The 23,725-nt window shown below is 38.7% G+C and overlaps 1 protein-coding gene across 6 annotated transcripts in view; it reads right to left on the reverse strand.

The window, feature by feature from the left end:
• CERKL (ceramide kinase like) overlaps positions 1 to 23,725 on the reverse strand; it is a 110,496-nt gene that overhangs the window by 28,413 nt on the left and 58,358 nt on the right. For all 6 annotated transcript variants that reach the window (XM_023259528.2, XM_023259526.2, XM_023259525.2 and 3 more), the window contains exon 3: positions 5,750 to 5,881. In XM_023259528.2, coding sequence (XP_023115296.1) covers positions 5,750 to 5,881 — 132 coding nt within the window. The remainder of the gene's footprint in view (positions 1 to 5,749; positions 5,882 to 23,725) is intronic.

Consider the following 23,725-nt stretch of genomic DNA (forward strand, 5'->3'; position numbering starts at 1 on the left):
TGGGCTCTGCACTGACAGCTCAGAGCCGGGATCCTGCTTTGGATTCTATGTCTCCCTCCCTCTCTGCTCTTCTCCCACTCATGCTCCCTCTCAAAAACCAATAAACATTTTTTTAAAAAATAAAACATGATTATAGAATATAAAGTAGCAATAAGTGATTATAAAGAAAAATAATATAGGGAAAAAGGATAGAGAATAATCTGGACTACTATTTAGATACAGTAGAAGGAATTGAAATATGCATTTAGACAGAATATTATGGGCCCTGGAATTAGAGCTAGATTCAAATCACCCCACTCTAAATAAACATAAGGAGTAGACTGCTGGGCAAATGTAGTGTCAAAAGGTTACTACTACCCTTTTCTTTCACTTGCTTTCTTTTTCTGATGAGAATGACACCCTATGCCCCTTCTATTCAGGAAATTTGGAGGTTCCATTCTTTACAAGGCTTTGAACTCAGTTCTCATTGCTGGGACTCCCCACTCACCCTAACCATTTTAAATATTACTTCCTCAAGACGACAAGATTGGAGGAAAGTAATGAGGTTGATACTAAGTATTGATGAGGAAATAGGCTGAAGTAAAATCAGATGAGATTTGGACTTACGGTAACATTTCTTAGTCTGGGGATAAAATTCTATAATGGGCTGAGATACTGAGATGGCATTTTCTCTCCTGTTCTACAGGTGCCTCATAGTAAGCTCAAAATGGAATCTGTCATTGCCACCTTCATATTGCCTCTCAAATATATTGTTCCAATATCCCCTCCTTGCTGCCCAAGACAGGAAAATTAATTCCTAGCTTGTCCCTCTCCTTCCTCTCCCAACCACTCCAAGGCCAAGACCAGTTGTTTTGGTCTTTATTGCTGTAGCATCCCATCTCAAGCCAATGCCCATGATCCAGCCACTGCCTTTTTAATGGGGATAGTAGTCTTTACCCTACTCTGCCCAGAATGACTTTCTCACTTATTTGATCAAATCCTTTTCCTACAAAACCTCTACTGATGACTCTTTATTGTCCCCAGAGACAAAACTCTAACTCCCTGACATCTGAGTATTAGAAACAAGATTGGCCAAATAAATCCACAATTATTTAAGGGATAACAAAAAGAATCTTTCACACAGAAATCTCTCTTTAGCTGGATATGATACATGAACAGCTCCTCTTCAGATTTTTATTAAAATATAGGTAAAATTGGAAAGATAGAATGCCTCAACTTACTAGCATCTTTCGTGATTCAGTTTTATCAAATTGCCTAGCTTTCTGCTAGGTGAGATCGGGAATAGCAAGAGGCATTTCCAAGGAGAGAAGGCTTTAAGGAGAGACAAAGAGCCAAAGAGGAAAAACACAAAATCAAAGAGGAGATTTGGTCAAAGTATTAAAAGTTAAACTCACGACCCTAGAAGGAGAAAATTTTTTTTTAAATGAAACTGATAACAAACTCCACTTTCATGATAATTCTACCAGGGCCAGACAGGATGTAAAAATTATCTGGTGACTAGGCACTCCCATGGGCCCGGAGCTGACAGAGATCAAGGCTAAATTCAGAGAAGTGTCTTTGATCGTGATAATGACAGTGAGTATGATAAGGTCTAGCAGCTTTGTTAACAGAAAGATTGAATGAAGGAGATGGAACTGCCTATCATGAATGAGAGAGATCAAGGGCAGACACAGTATCTGTTTTGAGTATTTCCGGGACTCTTCTATGCAAGAGGGGACACACATAGTGTGCTCAAGCAAAGGCTGGGAGTTCATCCACGAGGAGTATCATCACTACACCCACCACATACAGGGAATTCAGCTGGATGGCTTCTAAAGCTCCTTCCAGTTTGATTTCTCTGTTGCCTTTTTTCACTTTATTGTTTTATGAATTATCCTACGGATCCATGATCTTCACAAATTCTCTCACGCCTTAGCCAGTGTAATTCCTAAAGTCTACTGTTTTGAGAGGAAGATAAAGACATGATATCATGTCAGCATGGGCTGACCACTTGTTTTTCTGTGATTCATATGCCATCAAGTTATTAGAAAAAAATAACCCCGTTTTTTTTCTAAGTTCTTCCACAAGTTTTTCTGATACCATTATTAGATAAGATACAGCATTTGCGCTGGTAGCAGAGGGGGAATACAGCTTCAGCTCAACTGTTTCAAAAGATGCATACTCAGAAGTGGTCAGGGTTTCAGCAGTAACCAAAATGAAAAGTATATTTTTGTTAATGTGGTGATTCTTTTTTTTTTTTTAAATGAAGTTTGTACCTTTTGACACCCTTCACCCATTTCTCCCACCCCACCACCTCTGGCAACCACCCATGTTGTTCTCTGTGCGTGTTCAGTTGCTTTTGTTTAAGATTCCACATACAAGTGAGATCATATGGTAATTTATCTTTCTCTGACTTATTTCACTTAGCATAATGCCCTCAGGTTCATTCGTGTTGTTACAAATGTCAGGATTTTCTTATTTTTTATGGCCAATTATTGCATTGTAAGTATGTGTGTATATACACACACCACATTTTCTTTCTCCCTTCCTCCATTGATGGACACTTAGGTTGCTTCCATGTCTCGACCGTTATAAATAGTGCTGCAATGAACGTGAGGGTGCGGATATCTTTTTGAGCTAGTGTTTTCATGTCCTTCAGATAAATATCCAGAAATACAACTGCTGTATCAGATGGCAGTTCTATTTTTAAATTTTTGAGGAACCTCCATAATGTTTTCCACAGTGGCTGCACCAGTCTGCATTCCCACCAACAGTACACCAGGGTTCCTTTTTCTCCACATCCTCACCAACACTTGTTATTTCTTGTCTTTTTTTTGATAACAGCCATTCTAACAGATGTGAGGTGGTATGTCTCATTGTGGTTTTAATTTGCATTTCCCTGATGACGAGTGGTGCTGAGCACCTTTTCATGTTCCTATTGGCCATCTTTATGTCTTCTTTGGGAAAATGGCTATTCAGATCCTTCACCCATTTTTTAGTCCAATTATTAATTTTTTTGCTATTAATTTTTAAAAGAAATATATAGAAAACAACCTTTTAAAGTGTATGTACCTAGCTAGAATTTTTCAAATCCTGCCTCATTTATATGACACTATCTCCTTGTGAATTCATTATCATGTAGAATTTATTATGTAACTTGTATTCCATTTAGACTCAGCAATGCACACAAGATAGGTTAAAATAATGGTCACACTGGATGTACAGAAAATACATACCTTTTCTGCTTTACTCTTTCCTATATTCTTTTCCTTTCAAGGTGTTAATTGAATCTTACTGTTACATGATTTATGAAACAGACATGCATAGCATCTTTCTATAGAACTTCATAATATACAAGGAGTGTCAAATATATTACCCGACTCAAACTACAAAACAATACCGTGAAACAGGCAAGAAGATTCTAAAATTTTTCAAGCATTCACATGTTTATTCAGTCCCTCACACAAAATAGGAAACTTTTAAAATATAAATATTTAGCTAATGTACCTACCAAGGTGGGTTTATAAGCAAAAGATGTAATTTTATAATTTTGCCTGTAGGAGGAGTGTTAGGCAGCTAATAATTAGCCATTCTGCACAAATATATAAGAAAATTCTAAATTTGCTGTATGTAATGTCCTAATTTTATTTTACATTAAACTAAATATAATATTCAATAATAATTATAAATTTAGGGGAAAAAAGAGCCAAGGACATAAAACTTTTCTCTCCAGTGCAAAAGGAGGAAAGGACATTCTGATCATTTCCTCTTAGGTCAGGTTTCATCGTCTATCAGTTTTCTTTCCTCTATTCTCTTTCTCCTCCTTCCTAATCTCTATTCCGCTGGCAGAATCATCTTTAGTAAACCAGAGTACAATGCTATGATAAAAAATTTACACCAACTTCGGATTAATACATGATGAGTAAACTCCTGAGTGTGGCCTCATCCATAATCTGGATTTAAACTTCCTCTAGTGCACATTGTTGGGAGACTTTTCAGAAGCCATTTGGACCTTTTCCCCCCTCCCTAATAGAAGCCAGATTTGGTTAAGGTATTTTCAGACTTCAGGAAAAGGGAGTCCTACTTCCAGCCCACACAAAGGGTCTGAATATTTAAAAGACTGACTGCTCCAGGTTGGTCACACATAATAAGACAGTCAGACTGACAGGAAGAGATGTTAATCCTTGCTCAGTACTAAAGCATGTTAGAGCTCTCACATATACACACCTTGCCCCATCCCATTTGATTTGAACGAAGAAGGACCCAGTCCGCTGAACCATTTTATGATGATGGAAAAGATCAAATTTATGATGAAGTCAAAACTAAGGAAGTCAAAGCAAATTAATGAAATAATTCCAAAGATATTATGGGTACAACACACATGCTGAACTGAATGATATATAGTAGTATCCACATCAAACTTCTGGATATTAAATCAATGAAACAAAATAATTAATGTTATTAAGTTTACCAATAAGTTTATTCAACTTTTAATTGTTTCATCCTAATATCAATTTCAAACTTTTCTTCTACCAATCTTTGAAAATCTTCAGTGGAAAGGGAAGATAGATTTTCATTGTTTCTTTTCCTTACAAATCACTTCTAAGTAAGCCAAAAGCCACAAAGGTAAAAGATTAACTTCTCACTACAATTTTATTTCAGTTCAAAAATTCCTCTTGAATTTTTCATGGTAGTTTCTTTTGAACCGCCATTGTAATAGATGCCTTTTGGAGTGGCTGACCTTCCTAAAAATATGTGGTTGAGTTTTTTGTTTGCTAGCTTGTTTTTGTTTACTTTTTGTAAGGAACTTCCTTCTACCTCAATCCGTCAAGTCAGAGGTGAGGGCATCAAGTCTGATTTATATGGTGAAACCCATCTCCATGGTTACAGCTGAGCAAAACCACATCACTCTGAATCCCTTCCCAAGGAATTTGTAAATGGGACTAGGAGAACCCAAACACATTCCGACTTTGTCTCCTGGATAGGTTTATTATGAAATACTCTTCAGCAATTTAAATTTACAAGTCTGCACTGTATGTTAGTGATGTGACATAGAAATGAAATCAGACAAACTGGGGTTATGATTTTTGACAGCATCAACTCTCCTTTTCAGTCCACCCCCCATGGGAGAAATAAGAGACTCAAAGGAAACAAAGGAATTTGGTCACCAAATTCAAAAAGTTGAAAAGGATTTTGCTAACCTTCTTTCTATTAACTTTAGCATTGGCCAATTTCTTTTTCCTCAGCAAAAACCTAAGCACTTTTCTTATTTTAGGCAATGAAGTTAAGCTACTGGCTTCCCAAAATTCATCTAAACCTGCAGTTACATGCTTAGTTTTGACCTAACCAGCAGGGGTCAGAGTCAGAACAAAAACCACCTAATGAAGGATTCCACGGGAAGACAAACATTTAAGTGAGCAGAAACCAACTGCTTGAGAATCTGCAGAAATAATGTGTAAATAATAAACATCTCAATGAATATATCAAAAAGTACGTGGCTCCTCTTGAAATGATTCCTAATAATTTTTAAAGTCTGAAAAAGGGGGTCTAAAGAGAAAATACTGATATTCTAATAAAAATAACACAATAAAAAAAGAAAACAAAATAAGTTATAATCCCGGACCTGACTGTGGTAGGTTATGGAAGCACATAAAAAAGCTTTGGCTATCATAGGTAGTTTCCTCAGTTTGACTTAAGAACAAATACAGGTTATTTTGCTTCCTTAAGTATTATTTTTTAGTGGCAAAATTATACTGTGAAAATGACTTACTTGTTACGTCAGTCTTTATTCCTGCTGTCCTCAACAGTGGTTCAACCTTCTCATAATAGACCTGGGTAGCTTCTTTTTTGTGGCTTTGGGGGTTAAGAATTATTTTTAATGACTTTGGTCTATTTGAAAAACCTAAGAGGAAAACATAAAGACAAAGGTATTTTTTTCTTTCCCTTTAAAAACGTACATTAAGTCCAATTAGAATGTTATTCACCCATTTAAATAGCATTTTCTGTTTTTATTTGAAATTCTTATAAGTTTTCCCAAACATGGCATGATTTTAAAACATTTACATTTCCCTAGCAGTTAAATAGGTATATCCCTCTTAAATCATGAGTTATAACAAAGCATTTATGAAGGAAAATGTGGATGAAAGCAACTTTGTGAATATTATTAGGCAATGTACACTTATCAATCACAGATAATATATCAAATGCCCCGTTAGTATTTATTTCTGAGGGAAAAAAGCAATAGGCTGCAAAAAACAGAAAGGTTCACTTCCTCTCCTAAGATAAATATGCTCATTATTGGAATTGGGCACTCCAGTGACCCCAGGGCTACCCACGCTTGACCTGTGGATGAGCCCAGGGTGGAGCAGAGTACACAGGGCTGGGTCAGGGTGTGCACCCAGTGCAATGCATGCTGGGACCTAAAAAAAAGGGTTAGGTCGGAGTTCAAGCCTGAAAAAGGGCCAGGGGAGAAAGGACTCTTCCCCTGAGAATTGGGAAAGAAAGCCTCTCAGTGGGGATTCGATGAGAGCACTGCCTCACAGTTGGGGCTGAGATTTGATACTACAATTTTCTGGGCTTGCAAGATGCTTATCACTTAGACCCAGTTGGAGCAGGTGCAAAGCAAATTTTCTGTTAGGAAGTACAGGAGGGACAGAGGAGCCAGAACACTACAGATCACTTCTTCCAAGGTAAGCTGCTGTCATAAGACCACGTTTCAAGGCTAAGAAAGCAGTTACTAGCATCTGCTCTTAATAAAACCATTCCTAAAGCCAAATGGAAAAGTCCATTACACCAAAGTCAGTTTTTTTGCACTTGAAGACAATATTTCATTTCTCATCATATTTGATAGAAGGAAATCTTTCAACAGCACATACTGTTTTGAATTCAGGGAGAGTATTAGATGAGGAAGAGGTAGGACTGTGCTGAACTGCCTACATTCTCTGTAATTGTCCCTGTGCTTAATATTTTGCTAAGAGGCCATTGTCAATCTCATCGTCAAGTCTTAAAATCTCAAAACTATGTTCAATTCCTTCCATTTTTGTTATTTGTTTTTCTTTTTTGTTTTTGGTGTGTGTGTTTTTTTTGTTTTGTTTTGTTTTGTTTTCCCGCTTCTGATTCCTACATTCCTACAAACCAGTGCCCAGATCCAGATCCACGAGATGGTAACTATTTGCTTCCACGCCTTCTGGCCTTCCTAGTTGTTGCCCTCTGGCTTCTCTGCGGCTGCTGCAGGGACAACTCACTGTCCTTCCCATTCCCCTGAGTCCCCCACATCATACCTCCATCAGGCCTGTATCTGTCAAAAGCTGTACCTGTCAAAAGCTGCGTGTGGGCAAGCCTGAACCCCTTAACATGTCATTCAGAGCACTTCTCCAACCAACTCCAACCTATCCTCTCCTTTCCCTCTCCCATGTATTCCATAAACATTTATTGAGCATTTGTGCTGACTACCAGAGCAAAGTGATTAAGATGTGGTTTGTGTTTAAAGGAGAAAGATAAATCTAGAAAATAGAAACCCCACAAAACAAAATAGAATCATTAACAGAAAGGCACCAATAACCATGGGAGTGTATGAGAAGAGGGTGGTTAATTCTTATCAGGGATCCAGGAAAGACTTTCTGGAGAAGGGAGCATTGGAATGGGGCTTTTGGCTCCTGTGGATTTTCACTACTTAGAATTCCCTCCTTCCTCATACCTCATCCTCTCCCCTAGCAAAACAGCAGGAGCGAGGCCAGAGAAGAAATTCTAAGCAGAGACCAGCACGAAACTCAGTAAGAGCAGAGGTTTTTCTGTTCCATTTCAGCTGCCTCATCATGCTCTGGCACCACTGAATTTTACCTGCCAAATACCAGGTAGGTCAGGCTTCGTTCAGACAATTTCTTCCCTTCCACTCCACCTTATCACCATTTCTGTGACAATTTTGCCACTTTTTTTTTTTTTTAAATTAAGTAGGCTCCATGCCCAGCATGGGGCTCGAACTCATAACCCTCAGATGAAGAGTCGGCATTTTCTACCTACCAACTGAGTCAGCCAGGCATCCCAAATTCTGCCACTTTTTATTTTTTTAAAAAAAAATTTTTTTTTTCAACGTTTATTTATTTTTGGGACAGAGAGAGACAGAGCATGAACGGGGGAGGGGCAGAGAGAGAGGGAGACGCAGAATCGGAAACAGGCTCCAGGCTCCGAGCCATCAGCCCAGAGCCCGACACGGGGCTCGAACTCACGGACCGCGAGATCGTGACCTGGCTGAAGTCGGACGCTTAACCAACTGCGCCACCCAGGCACCCCCCTCTGCCACTTTTTAAAAGCTTACCTCAAACACCATTTTCCCGCTAAAGCCTTTCCTAATCACCAACAGAATTCACCTCTGTGGCTTCTCATTCCCACTTTATTCTGTGTGCCTCTATTAACTACTTTTTGTTACATTTACACACACACAACACGATGAAAAACCCCAAATCTCAGAACTCCTATTGCCAAACCTGGGCCAACATGAAATGGAGTAAAGACTATAATATATCATACTAAGGAGGAGAAGGAAAAACTCTGTCTTACAGAATGACAGCTACTAAACAAGGAAGAAATTACAGAGTTAGAAAAATCACTGTGTTTACCACCCAGCTCTATTAATAATAGATTCAGGCAAGACTCAGCAATGGATAGTAAAACCATCAGTGACAGCCAGTTGGGGAACAAAATATTTACTTACTGTTAAACTCTGTCCCTCTTTATTGTTGTCATTACAAAGAGTTAAGAGAGACATTTACAGTGGGGAAATCTAGCAGACACCTCCTTAGTCAAGTAATCAAAGTTAACCATACCCTTAAGGTACAAAAGGATACATAAGCGTTGTAATACCTTGTGATATGTAATTCACAACACCAAGGACACAGCACTCCTGTGGTGCATAATGTGGCTCCAACAATGATAGAACACTCAGATGAACTCTACTTGAGGGGCGTTCTCAACATAACTGCCTTAAACTCTCAAAAAATGTCAGTATCGTGAGAAACAAAGAAAGTTGAAGACATGTTCCAGATTAAAGGAGACTAAAGAGAGGAGAAATAAAGGTAAAACAAAAACAAAAACAAAAACCTGCTATAAAGGGTAAGACCGCTGTCTTTTAACCAGGAAGGACAAAGCAGTTAAAGCTAGGGCTCACTTTCATTAAAACGTGACAAGGACAAGAAACTTGTTCTACACCTCAGAAGCCAAGACTCAGATTAAATATCCAAATTAAATTTATCTTACCCGGTATTTTTATCCAAAGACCCTGCTTCATTTCTCAGGCCCAGCATGCAAAGTGTCTAGGCACTAAATGTCAGTCATCAATGTTATAAAAACCAACTTTTATTTCCCCGTTTCTATATCATGACTGAGGTAACAGAAGATTTTGGAAATAAGAAACAGTCATTTGGGGCTTATGAGGATAAGGACATTGTAGTTGAAGGTTTATTGCCTTATAAATATACATATACTATATAAATATAGAGTATGCTATATGTCCGATTCAACCTTTGTGAAATAATCCCCTTAGTCAGGAAAGAGGCTAAAACTATTAAGATTTTCTTAAAAGGTTTAAACAAAGGGGTGCCAGGGTGGCTCAGTCAGTTAAACGTCAGACTCTTGGTTTTGGCTCAGTTCATGATCTCATGGTTTGTAAGATCATGCCCTTCATTGGGCTCTGCGCTGACAATGTGGAGTCTGCTTGGGATACTGTCTCTTTTTCTCTCTCTGCCCCTCTCCCACTCATGCTCTCTCAAAATAAATAAGCAAGCTTGAAAAAAAGATTTAAACAAATTAATTTTATTCTTAAGCCCCAGTTTACAACAATAGCAATAGAAACTAAATAAATTAAGCAGAATGTTCCAATCCTTAGACACCCTGATAAATTGCAGTCTTTTTAAACATAAAACAACAAAGCCAATTTTTCACCAGAGCATGTATTCATTTTTCTCATTTATCTTTTCCTTTTGGGTGCACTTAATATGATGATTATGAAGCTAGAGTCTAAGTATATAAAAATTAGGTAGCAATTTGATACCTATTTAGAGATCAGAAGGGGGGATTTCTATTGAATAAAGCAGGATTTTTAAAAGATTTTCTTAATTAGGTGGAATAAAGAGAGATAATTAAAAAGTCTCCAACCTCTCTGCTCTCAGGCTCCCTCCTCAAGCTTCTCTCTACTTTATTCAGCTCCTTCAACACACCATGCTCCCTCTACCACAGCGCCATTTCACCCACTCTGCCTTGTCTGCCCACCTATGCTTGCTGCTACTTTGCTTAATTAACCTGTACTCTTTGTTTTGATCTCGCCTTAGTCATCACTTCCTTGGGAAGGACTTCCATGAACCCCTTGGTTTTGTGACGTTAGCTAGGTCATTTCCCCCTTATCATTTGTTCTTACAGGTCCCTACACTTTCCAATCTTGATTCTTTTAGCATTATAATTTTATACCTATTATTTGTTCTCAGACCTTAGACTGGAAACTCTGGGGTTTTTCTCCATATCCTATCTCCTTAGTGCAAGGCATATAATAGATGATCACATACTTGATGAATGAATAAAAGGGTAGTGTTAACCTTTAGCCATATGGATAGTAATGGCATCCATTCATTTACCCACAAATAACTGCATGCGTACTATTTGCCAGACAGGATTCTGGAAGCTGAGGCTCTATCAGTGAACAAAGTTTCTGCCTTCACGAAGTTTCCATTTTAATGGTAAGGGACGGAAATAATAAGAGAACTTAGAGTATGTCAAGCGGTAATAAGTTCTCAGGATAAAATGAAACCCCAAAATGGGAAAGGAGGAGGACAAGGTAGAAGAAATGACTTTCTGGCCAGGGAAAATCCTATCACTCCCAGCCTTGTAGGCACTGACAAGGACTTTGACTTTTGTTCTGAGTGAGAAGAAAAGCATGGTGATTTGTGACAGCATAGCAACATAACCTTGCACGTTAAACGGATCACCCGAGCTGCTCTGTGGAAAGCAGACACTGTAGGTACAAGGACAGACAAAGTAAGAACAGGTGGGAAATGACTGTGTTTGGATGAAGTGGAGATTCTAAGAAAAGGTAGATTCCAGACATATTTTAAAGGTAGAGCTGACAGGATTTCGTTTACTCTTTAGGTGTGTTATGTGAAAGAGAATAGTCAAAGAGTAGTCAAATGTGTGGGTAAGGGGAAAGTGAAAACACAAGAAGGATTAAGAATTAATGAAAACATGGTATAATCAATTAACTGTAGTCTCGGGATAGGGGTTGAGTAATTTTAGGAGTTGGGAGAGTAGATCAAGTGAGGTAGAAAGACAGAAGCCAATAGCCACATGCAGGGTAGCATGTTTGAAAGTGAGACTGAGGGGCGCCTGGGTGGCTCGGTCAGTTAAGCATCCGACTTCGGCTCAGGTCATGATCTCACGGTCCGTGAGTTCGAGCCCCGCGTCGGGCTCTGTGCTGACAGCTCAGAGTCTGGAGCCTGTTTCAGATTCTGTGTCTCCCTCTCTCTCTGCTCCTCCCCTGTTCATGCTCTGTCTCTCTCTGTCTCAAAAATAAATAAATGTTAAAAAAAAAAATTAAAAAAATAAAAAAAAAAAAGAAAGTGAGACTGAGTTACTGGTAATGACAATAATAAAACCTGATGAACTTCATATTCATCAGAATCATCTGAAGGGCTACTTAAAACACAGATTCTGGTTCCCAGGCACAAGAGTTTTAGACTTAGTCATCTGGGGTCTGAGAATTTATTAATAAGTCCCCAGGTGACACTGATGATGTTGGGTCCAGAGATCACACTTTGAGAACCACTGCTCTAAAAGTATGATTACAGGAGGTGGATGAAGTGTAGATCAAGATCTTTGAAGGAAAGGAAAGCTAAAAACTGAAAGAAAATCTATAAAAACACATAAAATTAGGGGTGCCTGGGTGGCTCAGTCAGTTAGCATCCAACTTGAGCTTAGGTCATGATCTCGTGGTTCTTGGGTTCGAGCCCCACATCGGGCTCTTTGCTGACAGCCTGGATCCGGGAGCCTGTTTCAGATTCTCTGTCTCCCTCTCTCTGCCCCTCCTCTGCTCGCGTTCTGTCTCTGTCTCAAAAATAAACATTTAACAAAATTAAAAAAAAAAACACATAAAACTATTGCAGCTATAATGTTGGAGAGAATGACAGTAAGACAGAAGCTAATATCATCAAGGAGTAAGAAAAACGAACCAGTAGTCTGCACAGGACTATAACAAGCTAAGCTAGTGACATCTAATGGACTGAGCTTCAATACTGAGGATTTTTTTTTTTTAACATTTTTTATGTTTTTTAAGAGACAGAGCATGAGCGGGGGAGACGCAGAAAGAGAAGGAAACAGAATCCTAAGTAGGCTCCAGGCTCCAAGCTGCCAACACAGAGCCTGATGTGGGGCTCAAAATGCAAACTGCAAGATCATAACCTGAGCTGAAGTCGGACACTTAAAGGAGTCCTTCTCTCCTTTAAAGAAGGAGAGAAAATGGTCTCAAAATAGCAGTGAGATGCAAGACAGATATGGAGACATTGACAACACCTCCAGGACCAGTGGTCTGAAATGCAAGATGGAGAAAACAGCCACCACTTGAGGGCTGCAAGAGAAGCTATAAATAAACTCCTGGGAGAGCTGGGTCTCTCTACTAAAGTAAGAAGGTAAGGGAAATTTGGGGGAAAGTGGTTGACAATATAGGAGATTTTGCTCATGATGGACTATTCGTTCCACAGGGCAGAACAGTGTCTGGAGCAAAGCAGAGGGGGACGATGTCAGGCTGGAGGGTACAAAGAGCTTTAGACAAATGGCAACCCAACTGATGAAGGGCCTTGGGCAGTAACACAGCATGAGAGAAATAAGAATTGTTTGCAGCAGTTGGGATTGGAGAATGGAGTATGAGGAGTGGGGTCTTGCCCCAAGCACACAGAGCTCTAAGAATTTATCCTCCCTCCAGCCAATGCCAAAGCTGGGGGAGGAGAGATGTTGCCTGGAGCCAGAAGAGCTACAAAGTCTCTGTCCCTCTCAGTAGACCAACCAGTGTTTGAATCTAAACCCAAGTCTGTCTGAGGCACTAGGTTATGCTCTTCACACAGTGACCTCAGTGCAAATGTTCTATATTTGAGAATCACATGGTCAGCTGTCTCCTGTACAAACATTTTCATGGTAAAAACTTCAAAATCTCTGTTTTCAGCTCATTCCTTGACAGCCAGTTCCCCTTCTGGATGACAACCACTAGTATCACTTTGAGAATCCTTCCAGAAATATTCTATGTAAAAAAATAATAATATAGCAAAAAAAAAAAAAAAGAAATATTCTCTGCATATATAAAAATGCATGTGTATGTTCTATAACTTTTTACATAGATGGAGCATCCCTACCCACTATCCTGGATCTTGATTTTTTTCCATTTACCATATTTTGGAGATGACTTCATATCACTACATAAAGGATCATTCTCACTTTATTTAAAACTGACTAGTACTTTGGATGAACCTCAATTTAATTAACCAGTTCCCTGGAAATGTGTATTTAAGTTGTTTCCAATCTTCCTTTACTGCAAACAATACTACAATGAATATCATTTTGCATCTATTTGCATGTAACTACAGGACAAATTTCTAGAAGAATTACTGGATCAAGGGGCATGCACCCTTGAGAGTTTATCCTATTGCCTAATTACTTGCTGTTGAAACAATTTAGAGTTGCAACCCCCACCCTCCCTGCCAGTAAGTGGGTGTTAGAATCAAAGTCAGTGATTTAAAAAAAAATTTTTTAATCTTTATTTATTTTTGAGAGGGAGAGTGAATGGGGGAGGAACAGAGAGAGGGAGACAGAATCTGAAGCAGGCTTCAGGCTCCGAGCTGTCAGCACAGAGCCCGATGCAGAGCTCAAACTCACAAACTGTGACATCATGACCTGAGCTAAAGTCAGACGCTTAACCGACTGAGCCACCCAGGCGCCCCAAAGTCAATGATTTTAAATCTTAGCTCTCCCACTTACCAACTGTGTGACTTTGGGTTATTTGTCTAATTCTCTGTTTTTCAATTTCCTGATCTGTAATATGAGGACAATAAGAGTACTTCCTACAAAAGGTAATTGTGATGGTTAATAAGCAAATTTAAGTGCGTAGAAAGTACATGGCACATAGTCAGCAATTTATTACTACCGATTTATACTCCACCAGGAACAGTGACTATTTTCTTACACCCTTATAAACCCAAAATATCTTCAAACTTTTTGATCTTCGACAGTATGAGAAGAGAAATATTGTATCTCATGCTAATTTCAATTTACATTTCTCTTTATGAGAGAGGCTGAGAAATAAAAGTATCTAAGATACTTTTATTTTTCTGTTAACTGTCAGTTTATAGCATTAGCTAATTCATATTGCCTTTGCCATATTACCATAAGATTAATCTTTTGTTTGTTACATGAGTTACAAATACTTTTCTGTGTCATTGCCTTTAATTTTTAATCATGCCATTTTTTTCTGTTTGAGAAAAATCTTTATTTTTTCTGACAGTTTTAATTTTATGCACCTATTGTTAAATTTATCATTTTTATGGTTTCTGAGTTTTGTCATATTTAATAGTTTCCTTTTGTGATCCAAGAAAACACTGTATTTTTCTTCTAATAATTTTATGGTCTTTATTTCATATTTTTACTTAATCCTATCTAAAATTTCTCTTAATAGAGGTATAAAATTGGAATTTGACTTCACTTTTTTTGCCAGATGACTATCCACCAGTCCCAACATCATTCATTCAGTCCCAACATCATTCATTCATTGGATAATCTTTCTCTTAAAGATTTCAAATGCCACCTTCAGATAAATTTCTGAATGTGCTTGGATTTCTTCTGATCCATTTAATCTGAAGTCTACTGATCAATTCATATGTCAGTACCATAATGTTTCTAATATTATAGTTTTGAAATGACTTAATAGTTGGAAGGGTTGTCTCTTTTTTATTACTTTTAAGAATTTTCATGTTTATTTTGGCTTATCTTTGCACATGAATTTTTTATGTTTATTTTTGTGAGAGAAAGAGACAAAGTGTGAGTGGGAGGGCAGAGAAAGAGGGAGACACAGAATCCAAAGCAGGCTATAGGCTCTGAGCTGTCTGGACAGAGCCTGATGCAGGGCTCAAACCCACAAGCGTTGAGATCATGACCGGAGTCGAAGTCAGACACTTAACCCACTGAGCCACCCAGGTGCCCCTACACATGATCTTTAAAATCAGTTTGTCCAGCATAAAAAAAATTCTACTGGAATTTTATTGGGATTAAATAATAATTGTACAAAAACATGGTATGCTTTTCCATATTAAGTCTCCTGTGTCCCTCAGTACCATGTTAAACATTTTTCAGCTAAATACTGAACTATTCTAGATTTTTTATCTTTTCTTTTACTGTCAATATGCTCCCAATTTCTTCCCAACTGACTACCACATCTATCAAAACAATTAATTTCTACACCTAACATATTTCTTAATTTTCTCATTGTTCATCACAGACATTTCCTTTATTCTTTTGGATTTTCCAGGCTAAAACTCATTTCATCTGCAAATAATGGTAATCTGACTTTCTCTTTTCCATCTGTTATTCACATTTATTTTCTTCTCTAGTCGGCTCCACCAGAAGAATATGACTAATAGTGCTGATAAAAGATACTCTTGTCAGTTCTAGAATTGAACTGAGAATACCTCAAAAGTTTCTCCATGGAACCTTTAAAATGAGTATGTATTTATCATGTTGACAACATATCCATCTATTTTTATTAAGAGTTGCTTGGCATTCATAAATAGACCAATCTATAATTTTCCTTTTTTGCATCTGCATCATCAGATGTTGGTATATATTTCATGCAAACTCTGTAAACAAAATCTGGGAGTTTTCCTTCTTTTTCTATGCCCTACAATAGTTTAAATAGTATTGAAGTTTTCTGTTCCTTAAAGGCATGGTAGATATCTCTGTGAAAATATCAGAGTCAGTGTTGTTTGTTTGTCCTTTAGGAGCACAAAAAAATTATTGCCTCAGTGGTAATTGGTCTGTTTAAATTTTTTATGTCTTCTAGAGTCAGTTTGGCCATTTTTATTTTCCTAGACAATAGGCTTATTCACTTCATCCTACTCCTAGGATTGCCCAGGTTGCCCACTGGGTTTAGACACAGTCTTCTTACTGAGTAGTAGTAGCTACACTATTTCCCCTTGATAATTAGAACTGATCACCTTTGGCAGCATAGCAGTTTCATTATTATTTTTTTCCATTTGTTGCTCATATTTTTCCATTTGTTGGTTCAATAATGTAGTCAACTAATTCTCAATGTCCAATTCAATTGAACCATTGTCACATTCCCATATGAAAGTATTCTTCTCTCCTACTAACACCTCTAAAGCAGCAGAGTTCAGAGTTGTAGGGGCAGGAAATAAAAATCTTATGAGGGGGTCATTGGAGGTGAAGTTAAGAGATAATACTTTCATCTTCACTTCTTGGTTCATAGACCCATGTATTTGGTTTATAGAACAGAAACTACTTTAATTTCCCAAAATTTTGTCTCCTGGGTAGAACACAATGTAATACAACAGGAAACATGGTAAGACCAACAAATCCCATAGTTGTCAGCCAATTGCCTCACTTCTTTTAATATAAATGAGTCCCTTGATCAAAAGCAGCATAGAATGTAAATTCATGGAAAAGGTATTTGGTAGGGTCCCAGATGGTAGTGTTGTCAGTAACATGGTGGACAGGAAATTCAAATCCATACCTAAAGTAAACATTCATAGCAATGAGGCCTAACCACTGACTTTCCACAGTGGAGGGATTCCAATGTAATCAACCTGCCACCAAATGGTTGACTGGTTGCTCTAAGATACAGAGCCATCTTTAGACTCAAGATCTGTTTACAGGTAGAATACTCAGCAATAATGGGAGTCAAACCAGGCTTGGTGAACACAAGTACTGGCTGTTATTTCCCCCATCTCTGCATGAAGGCCACTTTGTGTATGTGCTCATTGTGCAAGCCTTAGTGTTGCTCTGAAAAGATGCTGACTTACATCTGTAGAATGGGGTAACTTGCTTGCCTAATTATCTCCTCTTTTGAAATAAATGCTCTTTGGTGAGCATTTACATAAAACACAAATCTCATATTCTGTCCTTATTCTGTGAAAACCAACCATATACATCTGCCTCCTACATCCTTGTCACCAAACTTCTAATTGTTTCCTCCAAGTTCTTGAAGCTCTTAACCATTGTCCATGCATTAAGATGGATCTATCCCTCTGGCCATCACTCCTTAATAACTAGTATCAATTGTCTGAAGTTCTGCCCACCACAAGAATTTTCTTTCCCTATCTTTTAGTAACACTCGAGTGGGGCTGTATGCTTCAGTGGCTAATTACTATTGTATCATGAAGATACCCATTTATTTCCTTTAGTTTACTAGTTCTAGAAAACATCTCACGATGCCACATATGTGGGAGCAAGAAAAATAAAGCAATGCAGTAACAGTTGTAGGTCACCAGCATATTCAATTTACTAGACCCTTCTCCTCTAGCCATTTCATCATATTATCTGTATAAAACAGCTTTTTATTTAAAATAGCTAGAGTATTTTATGTTTTATACAACTGAACTCTAATACAGATGTCTAATAGACATCTCAAAGTTAACATATTCAAAACTGAAATTCTGATTTTCACTACCAAATGGGGTCGGTCTATCTACCCATAGTCTTCCCTATTTCACTAAATAAGAATTTCCTCTTTCCACATGCTCCAGTCAGAAACTTTACTCTGAAAATTGGTAATTACAAATAACTAGTTATGAATTTATCCTGCCTCTTTAGTAAGTACTGCATTTATGAGTAATCAAATAGTACCAGTAGGAGAAGCAACATCCCTTTTTATAAAATAATAAGACTAATTTAGAAATAATGATTAAGCATAAAAATTTTCATGATCTACCTTTATTTAAACAATTAGTTCAGGCACAGATGATAAGTGATAAAACTATTAAGTAAAATATTTATTGAAAACTATTCTCCCTGGTCCATGAGTATTACCCAACAATTATCTACTGGTTTCAAATAGAAATGTTACAATTGAGAGATCAAGCCATCATCCCTTTGATTCAGGGATCAATCTTAGCCTTGGGGAAATCTTATCCACATTAATCATGAGATAGTCAGACATTGCATATCACCTGAGATAATGAAATATGAAGTACCCAGTACCACTCATGAAGTATTCTTGCCCAATATGAACCTAATTAAGCCTTTATATTAGAAATACAGTTTTCAAGAGAAGGAATAGAAGAACATGTTAAATGACACTACCAAGAAGCAATCAGACAGTGGTACAACACTACTGCTCAAAGGGTGGTCTTCAGAAGGACAACCCAGAATCACCCAGCAGTTCAGTAGAAAGGCCCATACCAGAGACTCACTGAGTCAGAATTTCTGGGAGTGGGGACCAGTAATCCATATTCCATAAGGAATACATAATTATTCCTTATGTAGGAAATCTACAGTACAACCTAAAGATATCTACATGACAACCTCATCTCTTCCATAAATCAATGTCAGAATTTAAAAAATGAGGAGGGGAATGTTTAGTATTATAGTTTAAATATACAGTGAAACTTGGTTTGCAAGCATAATTCATTCCAGAAACAGGCTTGTAATCCAAAGCACTTGTATATCAAAGTGAATTTCAAGAACCATTGGCTCAGTTGTGATCATGTGACAGTGTCATGTACTACTCATATTGCAAGACATTGCTCATTTATCAGGTTAAAATGTATTGGAAATGTTTGCTCACTATGCAGAACACTCACAGAACAAGTTACTCACAATCCAAGGTTTTACTGTATCTAATTTGACGAATGATCCTTGATTGAATACTAGTTAGTACAAATCAGCTATAAAAGACATTTTGGAAAACATGCGGAAAATTTCAGTATGGACCAGGTATTCAATGATAATAAAAAACTATTGTTCATTCTTTTGGTAGGGTAATGATATTTGGTTACTTGCAAAATGCTTTTTTTTTTAGAGATGCATACTAAAGTATTTCAGAGAGAAATGTCATGATGTATGTAGTTTAAAATGTACTAACAGAATAAAATGTTAACACAAATATGGAAAAAAATGCTAGGAATTGTAGAATCTAGGTGTTAGCAATATAGGTGCCCAGTTTTTTAGGTGTTCTATATTATTTGACATTTTCCCTAATAGGATAAAAAGGTCTTGTTGCCATCATTGGCTTTTTCTCTCTTAATATCCCTCCCCCATACCTACAATGTCAATAAATCCAGACAGCTCTATCTCAAAAAACAAATCCAAAGTTTAATCAACCACTTCCCACCACCTCTCTTGCTCCTGCTCTGATTTAAGTCACTAACTTTTGCCTGGATTATACCAATTTCCACTTAACTGGTCTCCTGCCTCCATCCTTTTCCCCACTCACAGAGTCTGCTCTCCACTTAGCAGCCAGAATATTCACTCTCAAAGTTTTAACACATCACTCCTTTGCTTAAAACTCCCCAATGGCCCCCATTTTTCTCAACAAAAGCAAAAAAAAAAAAAACATACAAAGCTTGCCAAGACCCTTCATGCTCTACCCCCCAAACATGTCTGTGACCTCATTTCCCACACTTAACTCCCTCTGTACGTGACTTTCTTGCTCAACCTTTTATGCATACTGTTCCCTCTGGTTGGACCATTTTTCCCTCATATATCCATATGGCTCCCTTTCCCATTACTTTCAGCCATCTTCTAGAACTAGACATAGCATTAGTTTTGAAAGGCAGCCTCAATGGTCTTATCTGGGCTTGGACTCAGAGTGCTGCTCTCTCTGTCACGGCACTTGTGCTTCATCATCTCACAAGAGAAAGGAAAATGCAAAGAAGTAGCTGGCTAAAGAAATGGCACCAGTGAGTGATGATGAAGGCAAGACAAAGAGTGCCAAATGATTTAGCAAAACTCTTTGCCATAGAAATAACTAGAACAATAATAAAAGCATTTGCAGACCTTGAAAACTATGTTAGGAAGGTATGAAAGAGGAAAAAGTTAAGTTTTAAGGAATTTAATTTATTGAAAAACAAATAGGAGACAGTTTAATTTTTTTCATGACATGATAGACATGTACATTCTAGTCCTCTTGAAACAATAAACGTTTCCATGTAATACGGAAACGTAGTACACTATAAAGACTTACATAAAATCACTAGCTACAAGGAACCCTGGAAAACATTTTAAGAATGCAACACAAATCATCAGGCAGTTACGACCCGGCTCTTCTCTCATAGAATCATGACAAACTGTTTAATATGAAAGTGATATTGAGACACTTAAATCCCCTGAATGCCCTGGGGAAAAAAAAGAACCTCAAAGTAATAATAATCATTTTTTCATAATTTCACAATAGTATAAGCATCCCCCAAATAGATAACACAAGATTAAAATATAGGTATAATTCAACATTAATACGCAACTGACTCAGTTCTCAGTCTTCTTGGAACCTCTCAATTCACACTCTAGAGTATACACCTTTTTAGCACGCCAGTTTGCAATGAACCAGCAATGTAAAACAGAATGGCCAACTGTTCCTCTGTTAGTAACAAATGTGCTAATATGTACTAGTTTAAACTTGATCTATCAGTGAGTCAATGAACCATGAAGGGTGGGGGTTAATCAGGGTGTTCTCCAAACAAAGGCTCATGAGAGCAGCAGGGACGCCACTCCCAGACTCACATCTGTGCTGTTTTGAGTGCAGCACGATGGAAATGACATGGTGTTCATCAAAGTTAAGAGCCCAGAACCTTGTTAGAGTATTGGGTATACTTACAACCATTTTATACAAAGAAGCAACCAAACTGTTGCATAAATAAAACCCAAATACAGGAAATAAAGACCTCGATGAACCACGATTCTCAGGAGCTATTAATATTAAACTATGCCCAGTTAATATGTAACAATGATGGTAAAAAGCCTTTCACACACAAGATGTCACAACTTCCCAGCAGAACTCAGAATTAAAGGTATTTTATATTAGGAGATTTATATTAAAATGCATTAATTTCACTTCCTTATTAACAAATTTTATTGATGCACATGTTTACATATACAGATGAAAATATTCTCAATGCTATAGTCTACTTAAACCCAGTAACTTGTAAATGCACACGCAGCCCACCAAGGTGAACATTTCTAACAGCTGAGACAAGCTCAACAGCAATTAGTAGAAAGAATCACCTACTGCAGGAAATGGTCACCTCAATTCTTCAGTATTTTAATAATGAAGTAGTCAAAAGTATACATAGAGGGAGAGTGAACAGAAAAGAGAGCAAAGAAAGAGGGAAAGAAATTTCAGCCAATTATGTTACTCATTTATTTTTATCAGATTATTATTATCCTCATAAAATAAATTATTATTCTTTTTGGAAGATGCTACAGAGTAGACATATTCACAACATCACTTTCCCCAATTAAAAATGCACAGAGGTCCATTTCAAGATGGAGGTGTACGAACACCCCGAACTAACTGCCTCCGTAGACATACCAAATCTACACCTATTTATAGACCTGAAGAAGAACAACTAAGGGGTATCTGAACAGCTTCTGTGCAATAAGAGAACAGCAGGAGAGATGATGACACAATAACAAAGAGAACTCCTATCCTAGACAGTGTGACGGGATAGTACTGAGAGCAGATTCCTCTGCCCTGGGGCACAGAAAAAAAAGGCATGGCTTACAAGAGCAACTAGTATATAAAAGACGCAGCCCTAGAATTCTGCCAAATGGCAAGAGACCTGCAGAACTGCTCTGGGTTGGAGGGGTTTGTGAGCATCATGACTTACACTCCTCCTCCACCTTTGATAATGCAGTCAGGAACAGGGCTCTGACCACCATAGCTGGTGGGTTGCCTCAGTGAACACAGGCCCCCTAGCCCACACCAGCCCCAGATGACCAGGGGCACAGACAAGAAAGCCACTGTTTAAAAGAACAACTAGCCGCAGAATCCTGCCAAATGGTGGGGAAGTTGCTGGAACTTTCTGGCCAGAGAAACAGGTTAGCACCATGGTTTATGTCCCCCCTTGACCTTGGCAATATGGATGGGAACAGGGTCTGAGCACTCTACATGGCCTACCACCTCAGTGAGCCCTGGGCCCTGAGTCCACACCAGCCCCAGCCATCCCACTACAGTGACACATGTGCAAAGCACACAGAACACTTCAGGCCCACATCACTTTGGCTTCAGACAGCTAGCGAGGGCACCCCGGCACTGAATGCTCCAGGACCTCCTTGTTGACACCTGCTTCAACACTAGCTAACCAGTCAGTCTGCCCCCTGCTCAGAACACACTAGGAAGCTCCAGCCTGTACCCACCTCAGTTCTACCTGCCCTGCCAGGGCACCCCCTGGAAGAATACCCCAAGTTAGCCTGCTTGCACCCACTTCAGCTTCAGCTTCTTACCAGGGCACCCTCACTGTGAAGAGCCCCAGGACCACCCCGGTCCTAAATCTGCTTTAGCTACTACTGTCATGCCAGGGTGTCCCCCTGTCCCGTGCCCCATACCTTGGCTCCAACCACTGCACCAGGGTACCCTCTGCATAGAGGTTCTCAGAATACCCCAGATTCAGCTTCAGCTATCTGGGCTTCTGCACATAGATCTCGGGGCCTCCAGCTTGTACCCCTTCTGCTTCAGCTGTCCTTCCAGGGCACTGTGTGGAGAGGCCAGGGACCGCATTGGCCCATGCCCACTTCAGCTGTCCTGCTAGGGTGCCCTCTGTGTAGAGCCCTAGGACCCTCCCCCTCCCCCACAGTGTTCATGCACTTCAGCTTCAGCTGTCCTGCCAGAGCACCTACTGCACGAGAGCCCCGGGACATCCCCGCCAACCCCCAGCTTCAGCTTTCCTGCCAGACAGCTAAGTACAGAGAGCCTCAGGAACACCTTGGCCTACCCGCTTCAGTTCTGGCCATCCCACCAGGGCAGCCCCAACACAGAGTGCCCCATAATCCTTAACCCACATGAGCTCCAGCTCTAGCCAGCCAACAAAAGTCACCAGGCACACACAGTCTACACAGGGGATGGCTAGATATAAGACCATTTCTTCAAGTTTAGAAGGAGATGTTCTAATTCAGAAAAGAGAAACAGAAATCAAGCAGAATGGGGAGACAGAAGAATATATTCCAAACAAAAGAACAAGACAAAGCCTCAGAAAAACAACTAAAATAACAGAGATAAACAATATGCCTAAAAAAAGAATTTAAAGTAATGATCATAAAGATTCTCACTGGACTATAGAAAAGAGTGGAAGAACTCAATGAGAACTTCAATGAAGATAAAATATAAAAAACTGATCAGAGCTGAAGAATAATTGAAATAAAAAAATACACTAAAGGGAATCAACAGATTAGTAGGTGTGAAAGAATGAACAATCTAGAAGACAGAGTAATGGAAAGCACTCAAGCTGAACCTCAAAAAGAAAAAAGGGCACCTGGGTGGCTCGGTCAGTTAAGCATCTGACTCTTGATTTTGGCTCAGGTCATGATCTCACGGTTTGTGAGTTCAAGCCCCACATTGGGCTCTGTGCTGACAGCATAGATCTTCTTAGAATTCTCTCCCCCCTCTCTTCCCCTCCTCTGCTCTTCTGCTCTTTCTCAAAATAAATAAAAAACATTAAAAAAAAAGAACTTTAAGGATAAGTTAAGGGCTCTCTTGGACAACATCAAGCAAACATTT

The sequence above is a fragment of the Felis catus genome, chromosome C1 (genome assembly GCF_018350175.1).
Source record: "Felis catus isolate Fca126 chromosome C1, F.catus_Fca126_mat1.0, whole genome shotgun sequence".
Taxonomy (NCBI): Eukaryota; Metazoa; Chordata; class Mammalia; order Carnivora; family Felidae; genus Felis; species Felis catus.